This window comes from Python bivittatus, unplaced genomic scaffold, assembly GCF_059951505.1.
Source record: "Python bivittatus isolate LINGU-HERP-01145 unplaced genomic scaffold, Pbiv_v1 ctg000980_np1212, whole genome shotgun sequence".
In the NCBI taxonomy this organism is placed as follows: domain Eukaryota; kingdom Metazoa; phylum Chordata; class Lepidosauria; order Squamata; family Pythonidae; genus Python; species Python bivittatus.
Genome location: NW_028277125.1, coordinates 14,663,753 through 14,688,533, shown reverse-complemented (window position 1 = coordinate 14,688,533; position 24,781 = coordinate 14,663,753). Strand labels below are relative to the sequence as shown.

The following is a 24,781-nucleotide window of genomic DNA, read 5'->3' as shown; positions in this document are numbered from 1 at the left end:
CCAACATAATGGTTTATCATCATCAGGATCATCATCACCACTATCACCACCATCACTACTACTACTATTATCATTATTATATTTCATCATCATCATCATTTTGATTGTATTCAAGATACTAGTAAAACGCATGCCGCATGTAGCTGGTTGGGGACAGCAATAATAATTTTAACTTCCCCACAGTGCAGTGCTAACAACATACAGGGTGGGAAATATAAATGGCAGATGTGGTAGGAGTCTAGTTTTAGGGGTCTTGGATTTTGACTGTCTATAATATGGCATTCCTTTGGGTTCAAAGAAGACATGCTATTGTGCAGTTCATCTGTGGACACAGAGGTGGCTCTGAAGTCCCAGTCTGGAAGTGCAGAGTCTAGCACAACGGGGGCATTGGAAGCCCATTGTTGTAGTAACTGTGGGTGTTATTTGGTGACACTGCTCATGGTTTTCTATCAGTTTTTGGCGGCACCTGTCTTCAAAGCTGGTGGAGCACAGCTTCATAGCACAGGGGTGGCCAGCAGGTTCTGTCAGCAGCTGCAGCTTCTAGTTCCCTTGGCTGGATGTCACAGTGGCATAGGGTTTCTTTCACAGTGTCTTTGTAGCGCTTGTGTGATCGACCTCAAGGTCTCTTCACAGACTCCAGTACACTACAGAGCAACTGGCAAGGCATATGGTGGTCATCCATTCTGATGATGTGTCCCACCCACTGCATCTGGGCTCTGATAATCAGGGACTCAATTCTGGTGGACTCTGTGCATTCCAAGACCACCAGGTTGGAGACACAGTCTTCCCAACGAATACTGAGGATGGAGAGGAGAGCATGCATACGAAATTTCTCCAGTTGTTTGATGTGTCTTTGGTACAGAGTCCAGAACTCACATCCAAATAGGAGAGAAGGGATAACCACAGCTCTGTAGACTTTCAGTTTTGTGAAGATACGGAAGTTGTGTCGATTGAGCACTCTAGTATGCAGCCACCCAGTGCCTGGCTGGCCTTGCTGATCCTAGAGTCAATTTCTTTGTCCAAAGACTCACCGCTCAAGGTGATGCTTCCTAAGTATTTGAAGCTGTTTACATTTGTCAACTGATTGTCATCAACAGTGATTTTTGGTTCTATGGGGTTGGTATTTGGCATAGGCTGGTAAAGTACTATAACATTATATATAAAGAAAGTAATTCAGCCCAATTTTTAAGCATTAAAATTGTTAAAGAATTGTTAAACCCTGATCAAAATAATATCGAACAGTCTTTCCACTAAATTTATAGAGAGCCAGTTGATAAACAGAAACCAGCAATCATTTTAAATTCTTGATAAAAGCTGCAAGCAGTGCACTGTGGGGGATCTAAAATGGCCACCATACCTGTGAATTCAACTTGTTTTTTAAAAAAACTAAAGCTGGAAAAAAAATTTTTATTCAGACCAGAGTAATGGCAAGTAGCATTAGTTTTCTTGATTTCCCTGAAATTAGTTGATTATATCACATTCAATATTAAGGACTCTCTTTGATGGCATACTTTCATCCCTGCTGCCATTTGCTGAGAACATAGACCAGCTCAAATTATGCTCCTCTCTGGTCTTCCCTTGCTAATCCAGTCTTGTCAAATTATCCCGACTTAAATGAAAGCAACATTTCAGGAAAGAGATTATCCAAAAACACAAGCAGAATACAGCTGACTGGGTTCATACCTAATTAAACCATGGTTGGTTTAAAACACTGTTTAACAAGCCACAGTGTCCTAGTTCATAGATAACATTAAAACATAAACCTTGGTTTGCAAACCAGAGGGACTGGGATTACACTTTGTGCTAACTGAAACTCAAACATTGCACATCACATATCCACATGATGGCACAGTGTGATATTTGAGCTCAGCCACAGTGGTTTTCACAGAATAAAGATTGTTAAAGCAAAATGACTATAGACTAGGGGGCCCTTGTGAAAACTGACACATATTCACCAGTCCAAAGCATAAAAGCCATTACCTCTTCCAGTCTCCTCCTCTGCTCTTTCTGTTCCTCAATCCTCTTTTGACGTTCTGCCAAGAGCTGCCTCTTGTGCTCTTCATTTTCACGCTGCTGCTGCTCCAGCTGCTGCCGACGGAGGGCCTCTGAGCGTTCCTTGTTTGCAAGCTGAAGCCGCAAAAAATCCCGCCTTAAGGTTGATTCTCCAGGCAGGTTTAGGATGGAGCTTTACCAGGGAAAACAAACTTGCATTAGTCCAGCAACACATATGCATTCAATATATGAAGGTTCTTGAATCCCTCCTGCTTTTCTGGTAGTCAACACTACTCATACTGGAACATCTACTTGAGGCTTCCCCAACTTGGGCATTTTCCAGATCTGTGCACTTCAACTCTCAAAATTCAAAGTTGGGCTTTCTTGACAATTTTGGGATTATTTATTTATTTACAGTCAAAGATCAAAACAATAAACATTAAAATATATACAACAGTCAAAAATTCATATACATGGTATACCAAAAGTCAGGCCCTGTAGGCCAATCACATTATGTTTTATTAATTTTATTAATTCATTTTTTTTTCAAGAAAATGTTGCTATATTTAGGAAAGTTCAGAGTTCATGAGTCAAACGAGTAAGGAAGTGTTTAGAAGAAAATAGCAACCAACTTGAACATGAAATGTAATTTATATAATAAACTGTCTATGGGCTTTTGGTATAATCTGTATATAAATTATATTAATAGGAGGGAGGGAAGGAGGGAGGAGGGAAGGGAGGGAGGAAGGAAGGAAGGAAGATGAAAACTGTAAGGAAGCCACCAGTTGATTCTTGTAAGTTGGGGCTATAGATAAAAATTTCCTACCACTCTTGATACATCTAAAAATTGGTCACTTAAAGGAAACTGTGATTTCCTTATATCATGAGGGGGATTAAAAATTCTAAAACTGGGGTTAAGAATTCAAATTGACACTGCATATAAAGTGGATAGTTTAATAGAAGATGGGATACAAATTCAATCCCTGTATTTGAACATAAACAAATACAATTTTCATATGGGAAGTTGAAATATCTTCCAGTTGTCGCTGATGGGTATCACACTGATTTGGGCCAGAGAAAAAAGCTTCCTATATGTGGAACAAACATGACTTTAAAAAAAATAGCCAGGAGGATAGGGGAATTCTACTGTAATAAAGATGGAAAATTTTGGCCCTAACCAACTGAACATCTAAGTCCCAAACACCTCTGCTTGAATTCTGCTAAGGTTTTATTGAGGCCTAAGATAAGTAAAGCGGTATTGACAGACCACAATATATCAGATCTTGATCAATTTGCCTTCATGGGGTGGATAAGGGATGCACGCTATTGCTTTTAGAAATTTAGATTGTATAGAGTCAAAGACTGAGATCTTACAGATACTCACTTTGATTCCATACAGCAACATATCCAGAACTTTGGCCCTGAATAGCCTAATGGCCACTGAGACATTCCCATGCCAACTTGCAAATTTAGTAATTGCTAAATTACTCTTTGGCACATTACAGATAGCTCCCTCACTTGGTTGCCTAAGCAGATGTGATGGAATGGAATTATAAAGGCCAAGCTCAGGGAGATAAACATTTTGATTGATGTCAGGCCTAGCCCAAGGAACTCCAAGAGACAATGCCAATTCAGTCCAGCTATGTTTATTAGCTACAACCTCTAGTAAGAATCTTCCCAGACTAAAACCCCAGTTCCCAAAGTCCTCCAGCCAAAACAGTGTGAATTCCTCAGGGAGGTGCCAGCCTCATCCTCTTGTTCCTCCCGCGTGGTTCTGGTGAGCTAAGAAAATGTTTATCTCCCTGAGCTTGGCCTTCATAATTCCATTCCATCACATCAGACAAAAGATTAAAAATAAATACCATATATACCCACAGATAAGCCAAGAATTTTAGGTGCCATAATACCCCCCAAAAATTGGGTTTGGCTTATCCACGGATGGACTTATCCACGAGTATATACAATAAGCTTTTCCCTCAGCTTTTTAAAAGTACCTGTATATCCTGTATATACTTTTGTGTTAGCTCATCTGCGAATAAGCAGACCCTAAAATTTTTAACCAAAATGCTATGAAAAATGCACCGCCCACGGATAACCCAATTGTGAAAATTAAGATATATGAAAATTTCAAGGGTTGGCTTAACTTTAGGTAGTGTATTTTTCATGGTATTTGATTAAAAATTCAAGGGTTGGCTTATCCACAGATGGATTTATATGCAAGTATATATGGTATCTAAATATTTGAAACATTTCATCTGCTCCATAGTTCTTCCATTTATCATCCATCTACCTGAGGGGCTAAAGTATTTTCTTGAAAATACCCAGACTTCTCTTTTTGAGTGATCTATTTTGAAGCATTCTCTACTGCACTAGGCTGATAACACTCCAAGACACTTATGCGGCCCAACTTTTGATATAAAGAGAATGGCTGGATCATCCGCATATAAGAGAATAGATATGGGATGACTGGCAGAGAATTGAGGTCCATAAGCATGGAGAGTGCCCAGACTGGGAAAGGCCTATCTATAGTCAACATGGCAAATTCACCTTAATGAAAGTAGAATGGAAAATGCCCCCTCCTCATTATGGGACAGCAAATGCAATCCCTATAGTTCCTGTTTAATATTATATCCCTAAACACATGTCACCCAAAAGATCTTTCAGACATTGCATCGGTCTTTCTATTCTACAAAAAAGAACAAAAGGGAGAAGAAACAGGGAACAAAAGGGAGCATCAGATAGTAGTGAAAGAAGAGGAATGAATGTAAGTCTGCCGAGTCAGGAATAATTGGGAGCAGAGGGTGAAGGTGGGGAGTTTCCCTTTTGCCATAAGGAATTCAAAAACTCCTCTTTTAATACACATCCATCAAATGTGGGAAATTAATTTGTGAAACCCTTTGAAAACTGACATCTCAAATGTCTTACTGATATCATATCACAGTTAAATCATATATTTTAAGGAGGCCACAGAGACTAGCATTTCCCCATTTATTTTCATACAATATACTATTGTAAGACCACAAAATATCTGCTGGTAATTACAGCTCAGCTGAGGTTTTATTTCATTGTGTCAGCCTTTGTTACTATTTGATGCCCAGTGCAGAAATACAATGGAATCAAGTGACAAAAGCTTTTTCTGGACTCAGAATTCTACTGAACAAAAAGCTTGTTTCCAACATATATAGATTTCACATATGAGGAAGCACACAGTTCACTCTAGCCTTCTCTCTTCTGGGCAATATTTCTATATGCAGAGAGCTTTTTCCTGAAGCAAACTTTCACATGCAACCTTAGAGGAGGAGTTCTTTCATCCCTTAGTTTTCCTGCATATCATAGCTGGGCTGATCAAGTATTCCCTGGGATCTTCTGTAATGAGGATAATGGAGCTGAAGTTCAGTATAAGGCTACATATTAAAATCTCTTGACCTCAATCCAAGTATCTTTTGAGCACTAAACTTCCACCATGATCAAAACAGAAGGCTTTTTATTCAATCAGAGTATTTCTTCCTTACTCTACCTCCCTCCACCACCATGGGAATGTTATTGGTAAGGACTGCATCACCCACATGAGGAAAGGTTCCCAGCTTTTTTATTTCTTGTCTTACAACAAGGTTTGTATAAGGAGTGAAGGGTGAAAATCAGAGGAAAGGGTATGGCAAAAAGAGCAATCCAATTTTAGAGAGAAATATTTCCAAATTTGGAGAGCAAAGGATGTCTCTATTACTGCATCTAATGAATTTTTCTGCTACACACTTATGTTCTGTCTGTCTTCAGCTAAGCACAACTCTATCAGACACCCAAGAGACGGGAGCATAGCCAGACACGAACAAATGTGCATTACCTGGGTTCTCCAGAGTCATTTTCTTCTTCTTCCTCCTCGCTTCCACTGTACTCATATTCTGTCTCATCTAGGAATATAATCAAAGATCAACACACTCTATGAAAACCATTAATTTTTCTGATAAATAAAGACTGCTGAGGCTCTGGTAGAGAAATAAAACTTTCTTTTCATTATAAATTATTTCCAGACTGATTTGTCCTCACCATGAAATTCACCAAACCAATAGAAGAGAATATGTGTAGCTCGGGGTGAGCTCAGAGACCCCCAAGACTCCACAATTCACCAAACCAGCTGAAAGAATGAGTGAAATAGAGAAAAAGCAAGTGAGAGGCAGAGCAAGTGCACGCTAGAGTAATTCTTCAAACAGTATACTGTGCTGCATTAAGCCTACCTACCCCAATGAAGGTGCCTTCCTGTTGTATGGACATGAGCTCCCAGAATTTCCAAGCCAACATGGTACTACTGAGGACCCAGAAAATAGGATAATCTCGCTTTGTGGTTACAAAATATTTTTCTCTGAAAATGTGCTGTACTGATAGATGAAGTAGGTGAAACAGACACCTACTGGGTTGACAGAAGACTAGGCTGTTGTCTATCTTTATACTGTTATGCTAAAATTTCTGGCCACTCTGAATATCATTCAGGATTAATATATTTTCATTCTGTATTTCCTCCTTTCACATGTAGAAACCTCTGTTGGCAAATAATATAAGTTTACATTTATCCAACTATTTGTTCATCCCTAGGATATAATCTTCCATTCTCATGACAAAAGATGTTTAAAACCACTCTAACATCTGCTTGATATAATTCAAATGAGGTATGATTTGTGTCAGATACTAGAGGAAGAAGGAAAAGGAAGACCTCCCCCCCCCCCCGCTTGCATACTACTTTTTACAAGAATGGGGATTATAATGTGTTAATTGCAAGTATTTTACAGTTAGTAAAGTTAGTAAGCCAGAAATGCATTCATTGAGAAGACTTCTGTCATGTTATGGATCTGTTTAAATGACAGCAATCCTACTCTTTTAAAACTTTAAAGTATTACAACATTAAAATGATAAGTTATGTGATGAGCCTGCGGTCAAACATAGCTTCTTGCTGGCTTTTCATACATCCATGCAAACACACAAACAAAATAGTTTTTACTTGCTTTGCTGATGGGAGCTGAGATTAACCCTTAGTTTAAACTCTTAGATTTGCTTTTCATAGGAAAGGAAGGTGGACAGATCGTACTGGGCCATATCAGTACTGGATGCCACACTAACATTGGAAGGAAAGGAAGTAGGCAACTCTAGTGGCTGTTGAAGATGGTCTGATGATTTCAATCCAGAGAAAAGGTGGATAGTGATTCTAAAATGGATTAGGCAGCACTTGCATGTCCAAAAGCTTGTTAATTTGTGAATAGTCCAAAAATCATAAAGTGTTTGAGGGCAAGAAATGGGGGAAGAGTGCTAAAGGTAAAGTACACTGGTGCTGGAGCTAATCTACTCATTGAAAAGGACACATGACAGGGCTGAAGATGATGGAAGAAAATAAGTTTTATTTGCCAAAGGATCACTGTGTTAGATCAAGGCCAGCTGTCAGTTAGCCTAACAAAAGAGAGGGAAAAACATTGCCACTAATACCTGTAAGCCCTTTTTTTGTACTTTCCAGTCAGTGTTGACTCCTGGCGACTACCTGGACATGTCCACACAGTTTTCTTAGCAAGGTTTTTCAGAAGGGGTTTGCTGTTGCATCCTTCCTAGGGCTGAGAGAGAGGGACTGGCCCAAGATCACCCAGCTGGCTTTGTGCCTAAGTGGGACTAGAACTCATGGTTTCCCAGTTTCTCATCTGATGCCTTAACCACTACACCAAACTGGCTCTCCTGTAAGCCAATAAAATCTGGAAGAGTAGGTAAGTGGAGTCCTTGGGGTTCTCTGACCTTGATTCTTTTCCTGCAAACGTTTCATTACCCATCTAGGTAACATCTTCAGTGCTGGAATGGGACGGGATTTGCTCTCTGTTTATATACACTTGCATGCCCTGCCAGTGTTGGTGGGGGTTTTGTTCTGCTCCTCTGGTAGTTCCTTGATTAGAGTATTGTTTGCTGCTTGCTTGGGTGCCCTGTGGTAACCTCTGCTTATCCAACTAGCAGTCAGTTGACTACTGCTGAAAATTGGACTGCAGAAAAATATGATCTTGTACTTTTGAAACACTGTCTTATCTGAAGGGAGGGATAAAATTTTTGCAATGGTATACAGAGCAATTAGGTGGCTATAAATTATATTTGCAAAGCTTGAGGCTAAAGAAATGAAGCTGCTTTTACTGTGTTTCATCAATAGTTTGAACAAACGAGGGGAAAAAACCCCTCTGGAATGCTTTTTGCATTGTCCCAATCAAATTCTATGAACTCTTACATATACCCTATGGCAGTATAATAAAAAGGTGATTTATCATTTCTCTAAACTATTCCATACAACTTAACAAAACAGGAGATGAAATGAAAAGTTATCCATCTATGCTAAAAATGAAGAGTTCAATCAATGTTAAGCATATGTCTTACTGCTTTTTGAATTTAAATGCAAGCAAATCAAAACATATCTAATCCCTAACCATTGAGACCATTTTATTTATTGATTTGTGAGATTTATATCCCATCTTTTCTCCATAAGTTCATGTCATACACAGCACTCCCTTCTCCTATTTTCACCCCACTTTAAAATTGGTTAAGAGTCAGATGTTCTAGCTCCTAAAAAAAGTGAGGGATACATGGGGTTACTGAGCATCCAGAATGCTGGGCAGATGTTTTATTTTTTCATTGCTTTGTTTCTCTTCTCCCACAGAGAAATGTGAAAATATGGTTGTTTACCACAGTGCGAGAACTTTTATGTTCTATAACCATGGACCTCCAGTAGTAATGTATGGCTGTGAGAGCTGGACCATAAAGAAGGCTGAGCGCCGAAGAATTGATGCCTTTGAACTGTGGTGCTGGAGAAGACTCTTAAGAGTCCCCTGGACTGCTAGGAGGTCAAACCAGTCAATCTTAAAGGAAATCAACCCTGATTGCTCATTGGAAGGATCGATAATGAAGCTCAAGCTCAGATACTTTGGTCACCTAATGTGAAGAGACGAGTCTTTGGAAAAGACCCTGATGCTGGGAAAGATTGAAGGCAAAAGGAGAAGAGGACGGCAGAGGATGAGATGGTTAGATAGCATCACTGAAGCAATGAGCATGAAACTGAGCAAACTCAGGGAGGCAGTGAAGGACAGGAAGGCCTGGCGCAATATGGTTCATGGGGTCACAAAGAGTCGGACACGACTTAATGACTGAACAACAACAACAACCATGGACCAATAGAATTTTTCACTGCTGGTATTTAGAACAATTTTTTAACTTACCTTTCTCTCCTCGTTTTTTCTTAGTCCTATCAATGTGGTCTTTGAGCTGGATGCGAACCTGCCTTTCATTTGGCTGGTCTCGAATAAATGGGTGCTTCATCAGCTGTTCAGTGGTTGGCCTCTGACCGTGATTTTTTACCAGGCAGCTTTCAATGAAGGACTGGAATTTTTTTGACCTATCAAATCAGATAATCAGAGATAGATACACAGAAAAGGGTTAGGTTAATATTTATGAGCAGGGTTTTGCCAGCCCTAGAGAAAGTTAAAAGGATAGTCACTATGAGAAGACCACCTATTCTGTGAGTATGTTAGGTCAGCAGTTTGGGGAACTTCCCCCCAACCTTTTATAAAATTAGCTGGGAACTATGTGGGTCTCAGACATTTTTGGAAATCCTGCTGAAGAACCTTGGGTAAATGATTTCATTTCTTAACTCTTTGTGCTTTTCTTACTGCTGTGAGGAAGATTCATCAGGTTCAGTAGGTTTCTGTAATTATATAAAGGATCATGCTGTAACTCCAGTATAAGGAAAAGGAAGGGACTAGGAAGGCTAAATGAGCAAAGAATTCATAACTGGCTTGGATTTTAAGCGTAACTGGTCTCTGAAGGTCATATCTAGTTTATACATAATAAGTCAAATTTACCTCTTTCTTGTGTTCCTTTTCCTCCTCTTCCTATCATACAACCTAACAAGCTTCTTTAAAAGAAAGACAATCTTCTCTCTTTCTGCCCTCATGTGCCTCAGGACCCTTCACTGTAACATTACACCCATTTCTCCATTCCCATGATTTCTTGTTCCAGTCAGGAACACAAAATGCCTCCAGTAGCCAGCTATAGAAAAGATAAGCTGTGGAAAGAAAATGATTCACTAGCCTGAAGTGCCTTTTGAGGCTACTTTTTTTTCATTATGTTTATAAATAACTCAAGGCAGCAAACATACTAATATTCCTTCCTCCTCCTATTTTCCCCACAACAACAATCCTGTGAGGTGAGTTGGGCTGAGAGAGAGTGGCATCCAGCTGGGTGACTTTGGGCCAGTCACTCTCTCAGCCCTCACAGGGTTGTTGTGGGGGTTTGCAACCTACCAAATGCCCTGAAAATGCCTTGATTACAGGAGTTAAGATGGAGCAGCTCACTTCTTCAGACCCAGGTACTACCCTGAAGCAGAGCACTCTGGCCATCAGAGTCAAGGTGAATCTATAAAATGATGTCACTTTCTGCAAGTGCCCCACCTCCCTGACATTCTTTTTCTCATTGAAACAAGACACCTTCCTTTGTTATATGTGAATTGGGGCAGATGTGATAGACTTTTCATGTTCTCATTGACCCAAACATACCACTCTAAAAAGAGCAGATTACTGGTTCAGCAATGAGGACCACAATGGAAACACAGGGCCTTAGAACCTATGTTGAGATCCCTTTCAACTCTATAATTTTATGAATAAAAAAGAGATAAATGATTAATTTATGTACTATAATTGTATATAACCTCTTTGAAAGTGACATATTAAGTCTTCTACTTAAGTCCCATTCATCCCACCCCTCAGCAACTGGTACTCAGTACTTTTCTCTGGATTTGGAAACTACATATAACCATCATGATAAATTGCGTTCCATATACAAATTGCCAGGTGTTGTGAACAGCATTATTTTCTTCTGGAATTTGTGGCTCTACCTTCCTTTTTTCTTCAAAATATGTGAATTATACCCAACTAAAGTTATTCTTCTTAAAAATTGGAACCTGATTTTATTCTGTTATGAAACAGAAATGACTAAACACAGATTCGTCAAACTTGGCAAATAAGACAATTAGTACAAATTAGTGTTGAAAGCCAGTAGGTAGAGGCACAATTTTATCATAGCACAAGATAGTAAGTTATATCTTCCAATAGTTGTTTTTCTCAGTATACTAATTTGGATAAAGAAATAAATATATGCAGTAGCAGATGAAATAAACAATGTGAACAGATCTACTCCCTTACATAAAAGATCCATTTACTGACGCTCAGGAAGAAAAATGAGTGCAGAAAGATTTGAATCAATGGGCTGGTTCCTACACAAAGGTTAGATAATGGCACTTACAACTGTCTATTTTTATGTATAAATGGACCATCAGAGACACAATGCCAGTGACAGAAACAATTAACAAATTCAGCTGCTACTGATATAGGAAACTTAAACATATCTATGTATTTACAATGGAAACCAAATGGACACTGACTGCCCTGTTTGGATGCATGTATGAACATGTGTAAATACAAAAACAGGTCAACAATATCTTTGGTAAAATGTGACTGCTTCAAAGGAAACTTTGAATGAACTGGAAAGGTAGGCAAGTGTAATACTTTGCCACTGTATTTTCTAATGATGAATTCCACTTCAAACTACAAACAATATATTAGATTTAGGTTTGGCTTCACTCCAAGACCCTTGCAAAAATTCAGTTGTAAAAATCTATAAATTGTGGCTTTGTTCACTTTCCAGCTTTTCATCTACTATAAAATATTGGATAAACTTGACAGTGCCAGATAATCTATAACACTACCTCCAAACAGGAAGTAAATATGCAGAAGATCCGTAAAGAACACCTGTCTGTTTTCTATTGCACATCACAATTTAAGATAATGTTAAACAGTAGTAGAAGCTACCTCAATAACTACATTACGTTTCTAGAAATGGTTCAAATTTTGCATACCGCTAATTGCTAGTGTTCTGAAATAATCCGTAATATGAGTTTTACTGGAATTATCCAGTTCTTTTGTTAGCCAATAGCTGGATTTTGTTAGTCTAAAACACTAACACAGATGATTAGTTCATGTAACTCAGTATTATCTATGCTGGTTGGCTGTGACTCTTTTTTTCCCAATAGCTTTTATAGTCCTCCCTGAAGATGTCAGGGCTAAATGTGGGACTTTCTGCATGGAAATCAACTGCTCTACCACTTGCCCTATAATACCTTTACCACTGTTGAGTTTTCCTTTTTGTAACAGGGTGGAGTACAGGATCAGGGCCAAAGATCAAATCCTTTCCCCACTCTCCTTGTAGGGACTGTGTGAAGGAGACTCAAGACTCATCCCACAATTACACTGTCTGTGTCAAGCACAAAGCTAGATTTGTAGGCACTTGAACTGGATTGCTTGCAAACATGTTTTTGTCTCAGCTGTACTCTGGAGAAGAAGATGCTGGTAGATTTACCTTGCAAAATTGGGGCATGCTTACTCAATCCTATGTAAACTGAGAGTCAGATTCAGGTTCACAGAGCTCAAAAAAATCATACAAATTGAGCCCACTCTTGGGTTTTTGTTTTTTGTTTTAATTTTAAACACATGGTATGAGTTTTGGTTTTACAAATATCCAACTAACAGCAATGGACATAGGTCATGAAATTTAGATCCTCTGTAGGGACATTTAATTATTCATGCTATGTTTGACCTGCTCAATATACAGTGGGGCGAAAAAGTATTTAGTCAGCCACCAATTGTGCAAGTTCTCCCACTTAAAAAGATGAGAGAGGCCTGTAATTTTCATCATAGGTATACCTCAACTATGAGAGACAAAATGGGGGAAAAAATCCAGAAAATCACATTGTCTGATTTTTAAAGAATTTTTGGATATGGATTTAAAAATGATAGAATACAAGAATGAAATTGACAAGGATGCTACACAAGGATTTACAAATGAAACCAGCTGATGTTTTAATAGCTAAAAGGGACATACAAATAATAAATCAGAAGAGTGACTTGGATGTGTGGATTTCAATGCAAAAGAGTGATTTGGACAAATCTCTTATTTTAGACTTACAAAAGAGATGTATTACAATTATGAAGGAGTTTCTGAGAAAAGATAGAGAATGAAAAGAAATCAGCTTTTGGGACATTACTTAAAAGGAATAAACATCAAGGCTTTTAAAACCAAAAACAAGGATTATAAAGTTTGTTCGACCAAGGTTAGAATATATGATGTTTTTTCTTCTAGTAGTTTTTAATAGATTTTTCTTCACCAGGACTAAATGATGAGGCCTTAAAGGTTTGCTATTAGATAAGATATGGGGAGAAAAGATTATATGATTAGAGAAAGTGATAGGTTATGATGTTAAAATTGAAAGAAAGTGTTAAATTTGCAAAGGAATTTCTGAGAGGAGATGAAGAGAAAATGATAAGAAATTAATTTGTGGGATATTATTTGAAGGGTTTAAAGATTAAGATTTTCTGGTAGCTCTTAATGGATTTTTTTTTATTAAGTTTGAAAAACAAGCTGTCATAGGTTTTTATATCATAAAAATCATAGATATAAAATAAAATATGGGAAGAAGAGATTTTGTTGTATTTTTAGAGAAAATGATAAGTTACTATGTTAAGTAAAGGTAATGAAATAAAATTGATTTACTTGTTTAATGTTATATAGTTATTTCTGCTAACTCTTAGTGGACTTTTGCTGATTAAGATTGAATGATGAGGTTTTATTATTTACTAATAGATAAAAGATAAGTTACAGGATTAAGAGATCTTTGATTGAAATGTTAGAGAAGGCAGTAAGTTATTGAAATTGTACTTGTCTTGATGAAGGAGGAAGTCATTTCCTTATATATTCTTTTTTCACACACACACACACACACACACAGATCTATCTATCTATCTATCTATCTATCTATCTATCTATCTATCTATCTATCTATCTATCTATCTATCTTATCTCTACCTACCTACCTTTTTCCTTTCCCCCTTTTCCCTTTGCACTTTTTATTCTTTCTGTTTTTCTTTTTAAATTTTTCTTCGTTTGTATTAGTTTTTTCTCTCTGCATTTTTAAACTTCAATAAAAATCATTATTAAAAAAAAAGGAAAGAGAGTCTGGTCCTTTAAGCCATTAAGTTAGCAAAGAATGCTGCTTATCCACAAGACTTACTGTACCACTCTAGAGCAGATTTTTCCTCTAAGCATAATTACAAGGTTATGTAGGTAAATAACAACAACATTAATAGAGGGTGCTAGCCAGATCTTGGAGTAAGAATGCTTTAATAAGACATTTACTTCTAGCAAAAGGTCTTCTCGTGGTAAGTGCATTTGTGTTTGAGAAGGGGTGTTGTAAAAATTTATTAATTGCAAGGAACTTTGTGAGGGGCTGCAGCTATAAATGTGCACCATGTCCCATGCTGCTTTCACAGGCCATCAAACCAAACCCCTGTTCTGTGAAGGAGGTTGTTTACTAGTTTCCAACCACCATAGGATCCCTCCTCAATGAAGGCCAGGCACTGCTGCAACAGTATTCCCGACTGATTACTTGCAAAACACAGTTGAGACAGAGCCAGCATTAACTATCAAAATGGCTGAGACAGCAGAGAGGGAGAGGAAGAGGGACCATGCGCGTGCGTGAGCACGTGCATGCATACATGCTTGCATGAAAATAAAGTGCATTTCAATTCCTGCACCAATCGGATGCCTTCCTGATGGACTGGGATTTATAGCTCCCAGAAATGCAACTGACCAGTCTGACTTGGAATTTTGGTAATTGTAGTCGTAAGCCAGGATATATTCAATGTTAGCCAAATAATTTTGCATTTTTATCTTACAGTTACAGCACGTTTCTACTTTATAGGACACACGTATCTTTTAAAATTATAAAAAGGGGGGACTTGTGATACACTGAGTGAAATAAGTGCACCGTATCCAATTCCTTGATTACCAGATTCGAGAAGTCAACTTTTCAGCAGTACAGGTTGGCAGCAAATGTCAGGGGAACTTTGTTAGAGAAAATAGGAAAAAATGTAAAAGAAAATTGGGATAGAGATTTTCCACAAGTCAAATTCACCATGGGCTTGCCCAGGAAGAGAAAGTGAAGGAAAGCAGCAAGAAGTTAAAAAGAACTTTCTGCTAACCACAAAACCTGCTTATATTAGCATTTCCAGAAGAACAACAGAATTAATAAACAGGCCGCTCCTTTTGTACCAAGACTCTGCATGGATTTTAATTTCCCCTTTCACTTTGCTCCCAATTTGGTCCTCCTACTTGTCTTTTTCTTGGACAAGTTTGTTTGTTTATTTATTTGATTTATATAGTTGCCCATCTAATATACATGTCTCTGTGTGAGCAGCTTACAGTAAACAATAACATTCCTGACCTACTGGCAAAGTAGGAGAGATGGATTGTTGAAGAAGATACACAGCTGTGTTTATCTGACATACCCAGCTGTCCAGCTTCTGCTGACTACTTTGCATAGCTGGATTATCTCCCTTCTCTTCTCTCTTTTGCTACTAGGAAGAGCAGCAAGAGTTACATAAGGTGGTTGCAGCATGCCTTCTATCACTACTGTATCATATTCATCACTATTTCAGAGTGGTAAGTCATAAGTACCTTTCCTAAGTATCCAATCCTTTTTGGAAAAGTAATGTCAAAACACATACATCCTTTTTTCTTGCTAAAAATAGCATGAAATATTTTCAGCAAAACTGAGGTATTCAATAGAAGAGAATATATGTAGCTCAGGGTTGAACTGTGGAGTCCTTAGTGCTCTCTGAGCTGGGTCGTTTGCTTGCAGACATTTTATTACCTGACTGAGTAACATCATCAGCGCTAGTGAGTGTGGAGTGAGTGTTTCTCCTGTCTCTCCAAGGAAAGAAAACCACATCCCCAGCAACACTGGCAGGGCAAACTACTGTATATAAACAGGGAGCAAACCCCACACTCACTAGCACTGATAATGTTACCTAGTCAGGTAATGAAACATCTGCAAGCAAACAACCAAGTTCAGAGAGCACCAAGAACTCCACAAACTGAGGTATTGTTGTGCCACCCACCCACAAGGGAATGTCCAGGTGTTGGACCTTGAGTTATCAAGAAGTTACTAGAATTTATAGATATGGACTATCTATATGTTCATTCTGCTCTTGACCTTCTTCTCTTACCTGCCTCAATATCTTATGAAACACTATTAGCTTTTGGTATGAAAGGTGAACTTCAGAGGCTTCTCCGTGGAGTTATATCTTGCCTAGCAACAGAAAACGTTCTCCTGTTAAAACTTTATCCTCAAGGGTCAGCCAATGGAGATGATTGGAAGGAAATTTAGAGCAAACAAAAGAAAGTACTTTTTCATACAGCACATAAATTGTAGAATTGATTATTGCAAGACTTGATGACAACTATTAACATGAAAGACTTTAAAAGAAGACTGGATAAATTCAGCAAGGTTGAGTATCAAGGGACTTAGTCTTAGAGACTTAATATTACCTCTGGTTTGGAGCCAGCATGCCAGTTGCAGAGGAACAACAGCAGGAGAGACACCCGCTTTCATGTCTAGTTATAATCATCACAGAGGCATCTGATCGGCCACTGTGAGAAACAAAATGTGGACTTGGCTTGATCTACCTAATCTATTCTTATATTATTAACAGAAGGCCTCTGCAATGGCCAAAGAATTTCCCTTTAATAGATGCACTGGGGTATGTGTGTGCATGTGTGTGTGAGACGAAACCGTTTCATGGCAATTCAGCATAAGCTCTGTCCATTTTGTATAGGCATTACGATATTCCACGTACGTACAAAAGAGGTAGAGCTTGCATTGCAGTGACACTAGATGGCTTTTGTCATTTTTATGCAAGTGCTGGATCCTGTGGACATCACTGCCCACTAGGCTGATACTACCAACCAATTCAGCTTTTATTTTACTCATATCCTGATGATCTATAGTATGACAGAACCTCAGACTTGGTTTACCAAATGCACACACACTCTCATACCCACAAGCCTTTAAAGCCTACTACAGAAAAACAGCCGTAACACTTCACAACTGCTTGGCATAACTAACTACAAATTGACATGCAGCAAAGAGTGAAAAGAGGGCCCCTGCAAACAATTCCAAAACAAAAAACATTTTGATGTTGGGCTGCCTGGACCAAAAATAATTCATCTTAACGTGAATTAAAACTATCTGAAAGTGTCAGGAAGATGTTGAGGCAAGTATCAAACAGAACTATTTTCTTCCTAGGCTCATTTTTTCTTTTTTAAGTTTAGAACACCAAAGTTTCAAATTCTTCCCTACTTATCCGTGGATTTCCCTGACTTAGCTTCTGAATCTTCAGCTGCCAAGGAGTTTGCAGCCAGCACACTACATTTTTTCCCTCCAAATTTCTCCATCCCAAGGGTTTAGGAGCAAGCTCAAGCCAGACACTCCCACATTCTCTAAACAATCTAAACCTACTTAAGACCGCTTCTCCTTGGACTTTATAGCCATAGGCACGAAAGTGCTCTGAACAAACTACATTTTTAAATGTTGCTTGAAAATTAAAAGTGGAAGGTTAATAAGCAGGGTGTTTGCAAAGTGGCAAAAAAGGTCACGATGGCAGCCATGAAGATGGAGTAGAACCTTTGCTTGTTTTTCATGTGTGTCAGAGGTGCAATGCACATAAAAAATGGGTGGTTTGATCACATCATCTGCTTTTTGACTAACATGGAGATTTGCATCATGATTCAAAATTAGAACCATGGAAAACTTCGGTTTGAATATTTCACTATAAGATAATTTGATCAAACTACTCTCTTTGAACTGAATTGTCAAAGTAATATGATGTGTCACACAGAATCAGGTGCTTTCAAATCAGTCTGAAGATTCAGTGGACTTCACATGTACAAAGATATTTTTGTCTAATCAAGTCTTTGAAATGAAACTAATCAATTTGATCTGAATTGCAAATTCAGATTGAATCACAAATTCAAACAGAATCTCGACAGATTTGTAACCCCTAATTAATATATGCATGTAAATGTGTGACTGATTCTAAGAGTCCTATTCTTCCTTAGAGTCAAAACAGCTCATGAAGATGCTCAGGATTCTCCCAAGCCAGGCCGAAATATGTAATGAAAAGATGTTGTTGGTTTTACTAACTGGCAGCCACTAAGCAGAGAACTGATGTGGATTGGGACCACATTTTCCAAGTTTGGATCCTCTCTTTGCCTTATCACTGCTCAGCAATCTATGACAAAGGTTTGCAATGCCAATATGAAAAATCTTCTACTCCCACAAGATTTTTAAATTCTTGTAGATGCACTCACATTGTCCTCAACTTGAACAGGAAGCATTTCATCCTTGCAGTTGAGATAAGAGGAAGTAAGGTATAATGGCTTCTTACAGCGTGCACCTAGGGAGAGCAGATGAAAGATACACTCACCACTTCTTTGACTTCAACCTGGGGGCTGGGTTTCGGGGAATGAGGAACAAGGCTCTCATGGGATGCATGTCACAAAGGGCTGAAAAAAATCACAAAAAGAAGACATTAAACCAATTGTCAAGTATAATGGAAGAAAAAGAACATTCTAGTAAAGATACTCACTGCTAGGCTCAGATTCTCATGTGATACAGGAAAATAAATTTAGTGACTAGGTTCACAGATCCCAGTTAGTCATAAGATAAGCGAGGTTATCCCTGAGGCTCTGATGCATACTTTGACTGAGACAAATCACTGCTTATTTGTTGTTTGGAATGAAAGATGGCCTTTGATGGCCCCTGTGCAAACTCTCTCTACCTGTGCATTCCAGTAGTTCTCCTGTTTTTCAGAGGACCTCTGAATGATAAAGCAGCAGAAGGATGTCTAGAAGGCCACTGGAAGAAAATGAAGACTGACTTTGAGGTCCTTCCAAAGGACTAACTTGTGACAGTAAGAGTGGCAATGTAATTATTCCACCCCTCTTATTGTGTCTGCTGAATGCCAGCTAATGCCTGGTTCAGGATGACCTGGTCCCTCCTGGATAAGGGGAAGGCAGAGAAGCACTGGAAGGGTCTCTCTACTCTCGGTACCTGGTGGATAAAGTCATTCAGATTTGCTTTGAGTTGGACTCTGCCTATGCAATTCCAATGGAGTTGATTGAGGCAGTGTCTTAATTGATTACCTTGGATGAGTGTGAGCCTTTGGACTGTCAGTGTGACCACCTGTACTTTAGATCCATGTTCTTCCTAATTGTTTAAGACCTCCAGGGAGGGGTTCTATGGTTGGATTCACATTGTGGTAAATACATCTTTGAGAGAGTGGGTGGTTCCAGCTCCTAAGGAGGTGGTGGTCCTCCTCCTCTTCAAGAAGTCATTTGCAGGATCTAACAGAGCTGCACAATTTTCATCCTGTCTCTAACTTTCCCTTTTTAGAGAAGGTTATTGACAAAGTGGTCAACGTGTAGCTCCAAAGGGCCTGGAAGAAATGGATTAACTGGACCCCTTTCAATCTGGGTTCAGGCCAAAACAGTACTGGTTGCACTTTTCAATGACCTATGGCAGTCTCAGGTTGGGAGGAGTGCATCCATCTCTCCCCTCCTCCAAATTTCGGTTGGCCCTGAATCTGTTAGCTTTTAGGAAGACTGTAAAAACTTGGTTTTTCCTGTGGGTTTTAGGCAGGATAGAGGAGCCCATCTTTGAGAAGTGTGTGTTGATGGGTCCCCACTATATGCGGTACAACTGTCGAGTTTTGGCTTTGCTTTGGTTGACACTGTTGGTTTTAATTGTAATTTCAGTTTTCCTTTGGCTTTATTAATGTATACCACCTAGAGTCACGGTCATGCAAGCCATATAAATCTTATAAATAAATAAAATGGTTTGCCTGTTTATTGCTTAGCATATAGTATAAATCTTGCATTGAGGTTTATGACCCATGGAGGCTCAGTGTGTTGTGTAATCCCTGTCTACTATGGCTTATTCAACAAATAATGCTTTAACTGTAGCTTAGTGTGATATGGAAACCCAGTCACTGATTTGTGTCTTATTACTACCTAAGGTAGATAATTCCTCCCATAGTCAGTTGCCATCACTGTCGGCTACTGCAAGTTCTTCTATATAGCTAAAGGGTAGCCATGCTTAGAATCATGAAGTTGAAAAGGGCTATTTGGGTCACTGAATCTAATTCCCTGCTCAGTACAGGAATTTAAGCATCCCTAACAGATGGGTGCCAAGTTTATGATTCCACTAATTCCCTAGGTAACCACTTTCAAACTGTTCTTACTGTTAGAAGCTTTTTATTAACATTCAGCTGGAATCTGCCTTCCTGTAACTTAAGTCCATTAGTCTGTGTGCTACCCTCCAAGACAACAGAAAACTATGACCTTCTTCAACATGACATTCCATTAGATACTTGAAGAGGATTGTCCTCTATTTCATCCCCCACAGTCTTCTGTTTTTAGGGCTAAACAGGAGTTGAGTTTTAATTTTTGATACTGAAATGTTTTAACTGATGCAGCATTTACATTATGTTTTCTACTTTTAATGCTTTATTTTTAAATTCTTGTTATGCAGAGTTTTGAGATGGCTTTGATAATAGGAAGCAATAGTTAAAATTGATTTAAATGTCATGTCTCCAGCCATCCAACAATTTTATGTCAGAGGTAAAATTCTAACTTACTATTTATTTATCTGTAACTCTTTTAACTGCTTTGCTGTATCCGTTATATGACTGTATCTATGTTTACACAAATTAAAAGACATAGAACTAGTAATTAAAAGTGAGTTTAATATGACATACAGGAGAAAGGGAAGAAATTTAGCTCAACTCCTAGTGCTTGTTTCAAAGTATCTCATTGTGTGGTCTACTTATATAAGACTGTCAATCAATCTAAGCAAACACTCAACATGAGTCATGTCTGTATGTGTGCTTTGAGCCTATTACAATAGACAGACATTTGTTTCTGAATTCATCACTTTATTCAACAACTCTTTACTTAGGGAATATTTGCATATAGCTCATCACACAGAATTGGAGCTTCTACTACTGCATAATGAATCTTAAGAAGCAGCAATCCAAACAATGATAAAGCATGAAACTGGGATATACTCACGAGGAGCTCCTTCTGCCATTTCGATGGCTGTTATCCCTAAAGACCACAAATCACTCTGAAAGAAACAACCAAAAATAACAAAACTTTGAGGGATGTACAACATATATGAGAGTTTCCACCATACTGGAAGGGCTTCTTGGCCCCTTATTTCTGTAAGTTTCTTCCATTCTGTCTGAATGAGTTCCTGACCTTCTGATCCCCCAAGTTCAGCAGACTTAGGCCTTTCATAAACCCATTTTTAAGTTCTTCCCACTGTTAGAGAAGACCACCCTATACATTAAGAGAAACCCAAACCAAAATACTGTGCTATTTTAGTACACTGAGTATATTCTATATCAATAAGAACTAAATATTTGAAAAGTTAATATTTTTGCAAGAGCAAACTACCCCTCTTTTCTTATCTCCCAAATACTCTTCAAATCCTTAATCCTACCTTCACTAATTTGGGCATCTTCCAGACTTGTGGCTTCATATATACATACATACCCATCACTCTATTATGCAAAGTGTAGCAAAAGAGTAAGAAGTAGTAAGTAAAATAAATTGAGGCAGAAATTAAAAGGGAAGACAATTTAACTAAATCAAGTTTACACGAACACTTATTTACAGGACTACATCTCTTCATATCTTTCTGTCCTTACAAACCATCCTTACTTCTTCCATCAAACTATAACCTTCTTGATTTTCCCCATCCTCTCAACCTATTCACTCTTCCTTCATGTATTTGTTTTGTGATTTGATCCTTACTCATTATTTCAAGATGTTTATTTTCAAATGGTCACTTACTCTTGTATTCAATCCGCAAGTATTTGCCTACTATTCACTCTTGTCCCTATCTCTTCTTGTCTTATGATATACACTTCTTAGTTAATCCATTCTCACTGCATACATTTGCCTTTTATGTTTTTCCAGGTATATCAAATTCATAGCATTATGTAAAAGCTTTATATGTGGATGTCAGCTCCCAGAATTCTGGAAGTGATTATTATTGGGAATTGAAGTCTACATTTGTAGAGGCCTTAGTCATTGTCATGTAACCTTTGGTAGAAGAAAAAAAACAAAATCTCAAAGGGAAGTTGCAAGAATAATAAGATATGGAGAGAAATGTTTGATTTACTAATCACTGCAAAAGCCTTTGTTCTGAAAAGTAGGTTTCTGAGAAACTACTGACATAAATAATAAGTATTTCATCAAGCTCCTCAAAGCAGAACAGACAAACTCCTGCAGATATACTAGTGGGAAATGTTAAATCTGACACGTGACAGAGGCAGTGAAAATTGATTTCAAGGAATTTATAAATAATTATTTGAAAAGGTAATTAGAAAACAGATATCCCAGTATAGGCATTATAGTTTCTACCTAATCAATCATGTTTGTATTAAGAATATCCTCTGAATCTTGAGTGTGTGTGAGTATACACTATAGACGTTAGTTGGTGGGATGTAAGCAACAGTATGTTGGCTTGCAAGGTAATCTCTAGTTTAGAGATCTTAGCTTGCATACAGTAGTTTGCACAGGTTCAGGTAAAATTGGGCTTTGGTTGTGCTTGTTGCATACTGGACAAAATGTACCCAAACTGACCAATTTTGTACCCTTACCATTAGTACAGAATGCTGAATATTGGAAAGGTATCACGAAGGTTGGCAACCTAGCCTACAAGCAAAAGTAAAAATCTTGATTGACCAAAGTTACCATGGGAGGTGGAAGGCAATATCTATAAGCCCATCTGGTGATGACTATGGTATATGCAGAACTGAGAATTGGATTGTAAGAGGAGTTAATGGTAAAGAACATGAATTAACACATGAAACAGAAACAAGAGAAATAAATATATTACAGGTCTGTGAAATTAAGAGAAAGGGAAGGATGAAATAATTACAAATTAAAGGGATCTGATCTTGTATGGTAGAGTTAATAAATACATATTGGGAAGTGAAGATGTAGGTTTAATTATGAATAATTCAGCACAAATGTTTTGCAAGTAGTGAAAAGGGCCAAACAAGGACCGCAAAGCAGTGTGAATGGAATTAAAAATAGAAGTACCATATATACTCATGGATAAGCAGATTCTCGAATTTTTAGCCAAAATACCATGAAAAATGCACTACCTATGGATAAGCCAACCCGCATTTTCATTATATTTTATATACTTATCCCTGAGTATAAATGGGAAATACAGGTACTTTAGAAAAGTATTACCTTGCAAACCAACATACTGTTGCTTACATTCCACCAACTAAGGTCTATAGTATATACTAATGCACACTTAAGATTCAGAGGGTATTCTTAATATAAACATGGCTTATTATGGTATATATATTCACAGACAAGCCTACCCACGCATAAGCCAAATCCAGTTTTTGGGGTGCATTTTGGCACCTAAAATTCATGGCTTATCCATGAGTATATACGGTAATGAAAAATTTGGGATGAAACTGAGGTTAGGTAACACTAGGAAGAATACTTAGAAATCTATATGATACATAGGAACATGTCAAACACTGGGACTGAAATGAATGCTATAAACAATAGGTTCCAAGAAAAAATGGATAAAAATGTCATAAATGCTGGGAGAATGTTGAAAAATAGTAAGGCTTCAGATGCTAATGGTATAACTAGAGAAAATTAGAATATGAATATGATTTAGAAGTTGTTTAACATGGGACAATATCTATATTGCTGAATGGAAACCTCTTATGGACTTTTTGCGTAAAACAGAAAAAATGAACTTATGATTTATGGTTTTGATTATCAGATAGGATAGATTATAGAAAAAAGAGAGTCATGATGTAACTTTAGAGAAAGAGGTAAATTTATAATTGGATTATAACTGCAGTAAAGATCAGAAGCCACTTTTTTGTATCTTTTTTCTTTCTTTTCTATTTTTTTAACTTTTTCTTTCTTTCTTACACTTTTAGCTCTCTCTCTTTTTTCTTCCTTACTCTATATTAGTTTGTATTAGTTTTTACCATTGCTCTTAAATCTTTAATAAAATTATATATATATATATATATATATATATATATATATATATATATAATTTTGCAAGAACACAAAAAGAAAGATAAAAGGAGTGAAACCAAAAAGTACAAGGAATTTAATTTGTTAAGTGTACCTAGGAAAGTATCTGGCAGAATTCTGACCAAACAGGTACAACACATAATAATATCCAAAATTGGAGAAGTGCAGTATAACTTTAAGCTAGGTAGGAGGTATACAGACTAGATTTTTTTCTCTTCCAAAGATACTGAGAAATGTATGAGAAAAAGGAAGTTTACAGAAAGTGTAAGACAACATGAATATGCTTTAATTATAAAATGTTTTGCACAAATATGGAGTTGAAGGTTGGCTGCTGAATGTAGTAAAAATGGTAAATGATGGAAGAGTACAGAGTAAGACTAAAATCTATGATGTTCCCTTGTTGGCTTAGTGTATTTACAGAGAAATGTGTAAGTATAGTTATAGTGATGTTAGAGATGCATTAGCAGGGTATGAATATATACGTACTTTTATATGCGAATAATATTGTGTTGTTATCTGAAAACACAAATGCTTTCCAACAAATGTCAGATTGTATGATTCAACATGAAGCATACATGTGAACATTTAGGTAGGAAAGACCATGGTAGCTTTGACTGGGAAAAAGGAGTGAACAAGTTATAACTAAATGGTGTAAAACAAGAAGTGAGTAACTTTGTAGAATAGTAGGATGTAATAGGAAATGGATGCAGACATTTTAAGATATGAAAATGAGATAAAAATAGTG

The 24,781-nt window shown here is 37.6% G+C and overlaps 1 protein-coding gene across 13 annotated transcripts in view; it reads right to left on the bottom strand.

The window, feature by feature from the left end:
* Positions 1–24,781, bottom strand: part of TNIK (TRAF2 and NCK interacting kinase) — a 298,380-nt gene that overhangs the window by 82,195 nt on the left and 191,404 nt on the right. For all 13 annotated transcript variants that reach the window (XR_015794405.1, XM_088132086.1, XM_025172923.2 and 10 more), the window contains 5 exons: positions 21,016–21,070; positions 18,372–18,450; positions 9,216–9,391; positions 5,834–5,900; positions 1,981–2,185 (listed from right to left, as the gene is read on the bottom strand). Coding sequence is in view for 12 of the 13 variants with exons in the window: in XM_088132086.1 (XP_087988212.1) it covers positions 1,981–2,185; positions 5,834–5,900; positions 9,216–9,391; positions 18,372–18,450; positions 21,016–21,070 (582 nt within the window). In the remaining variant the exon portion in view is untranslated. The remainder of the gene's footprint in view (positions 1–1,980; positions 2,186–5,833; positions 5,901–9,215; positions 9,392–18,371; positions 18,451–21,015; positions 21,071–24,781) is intronic.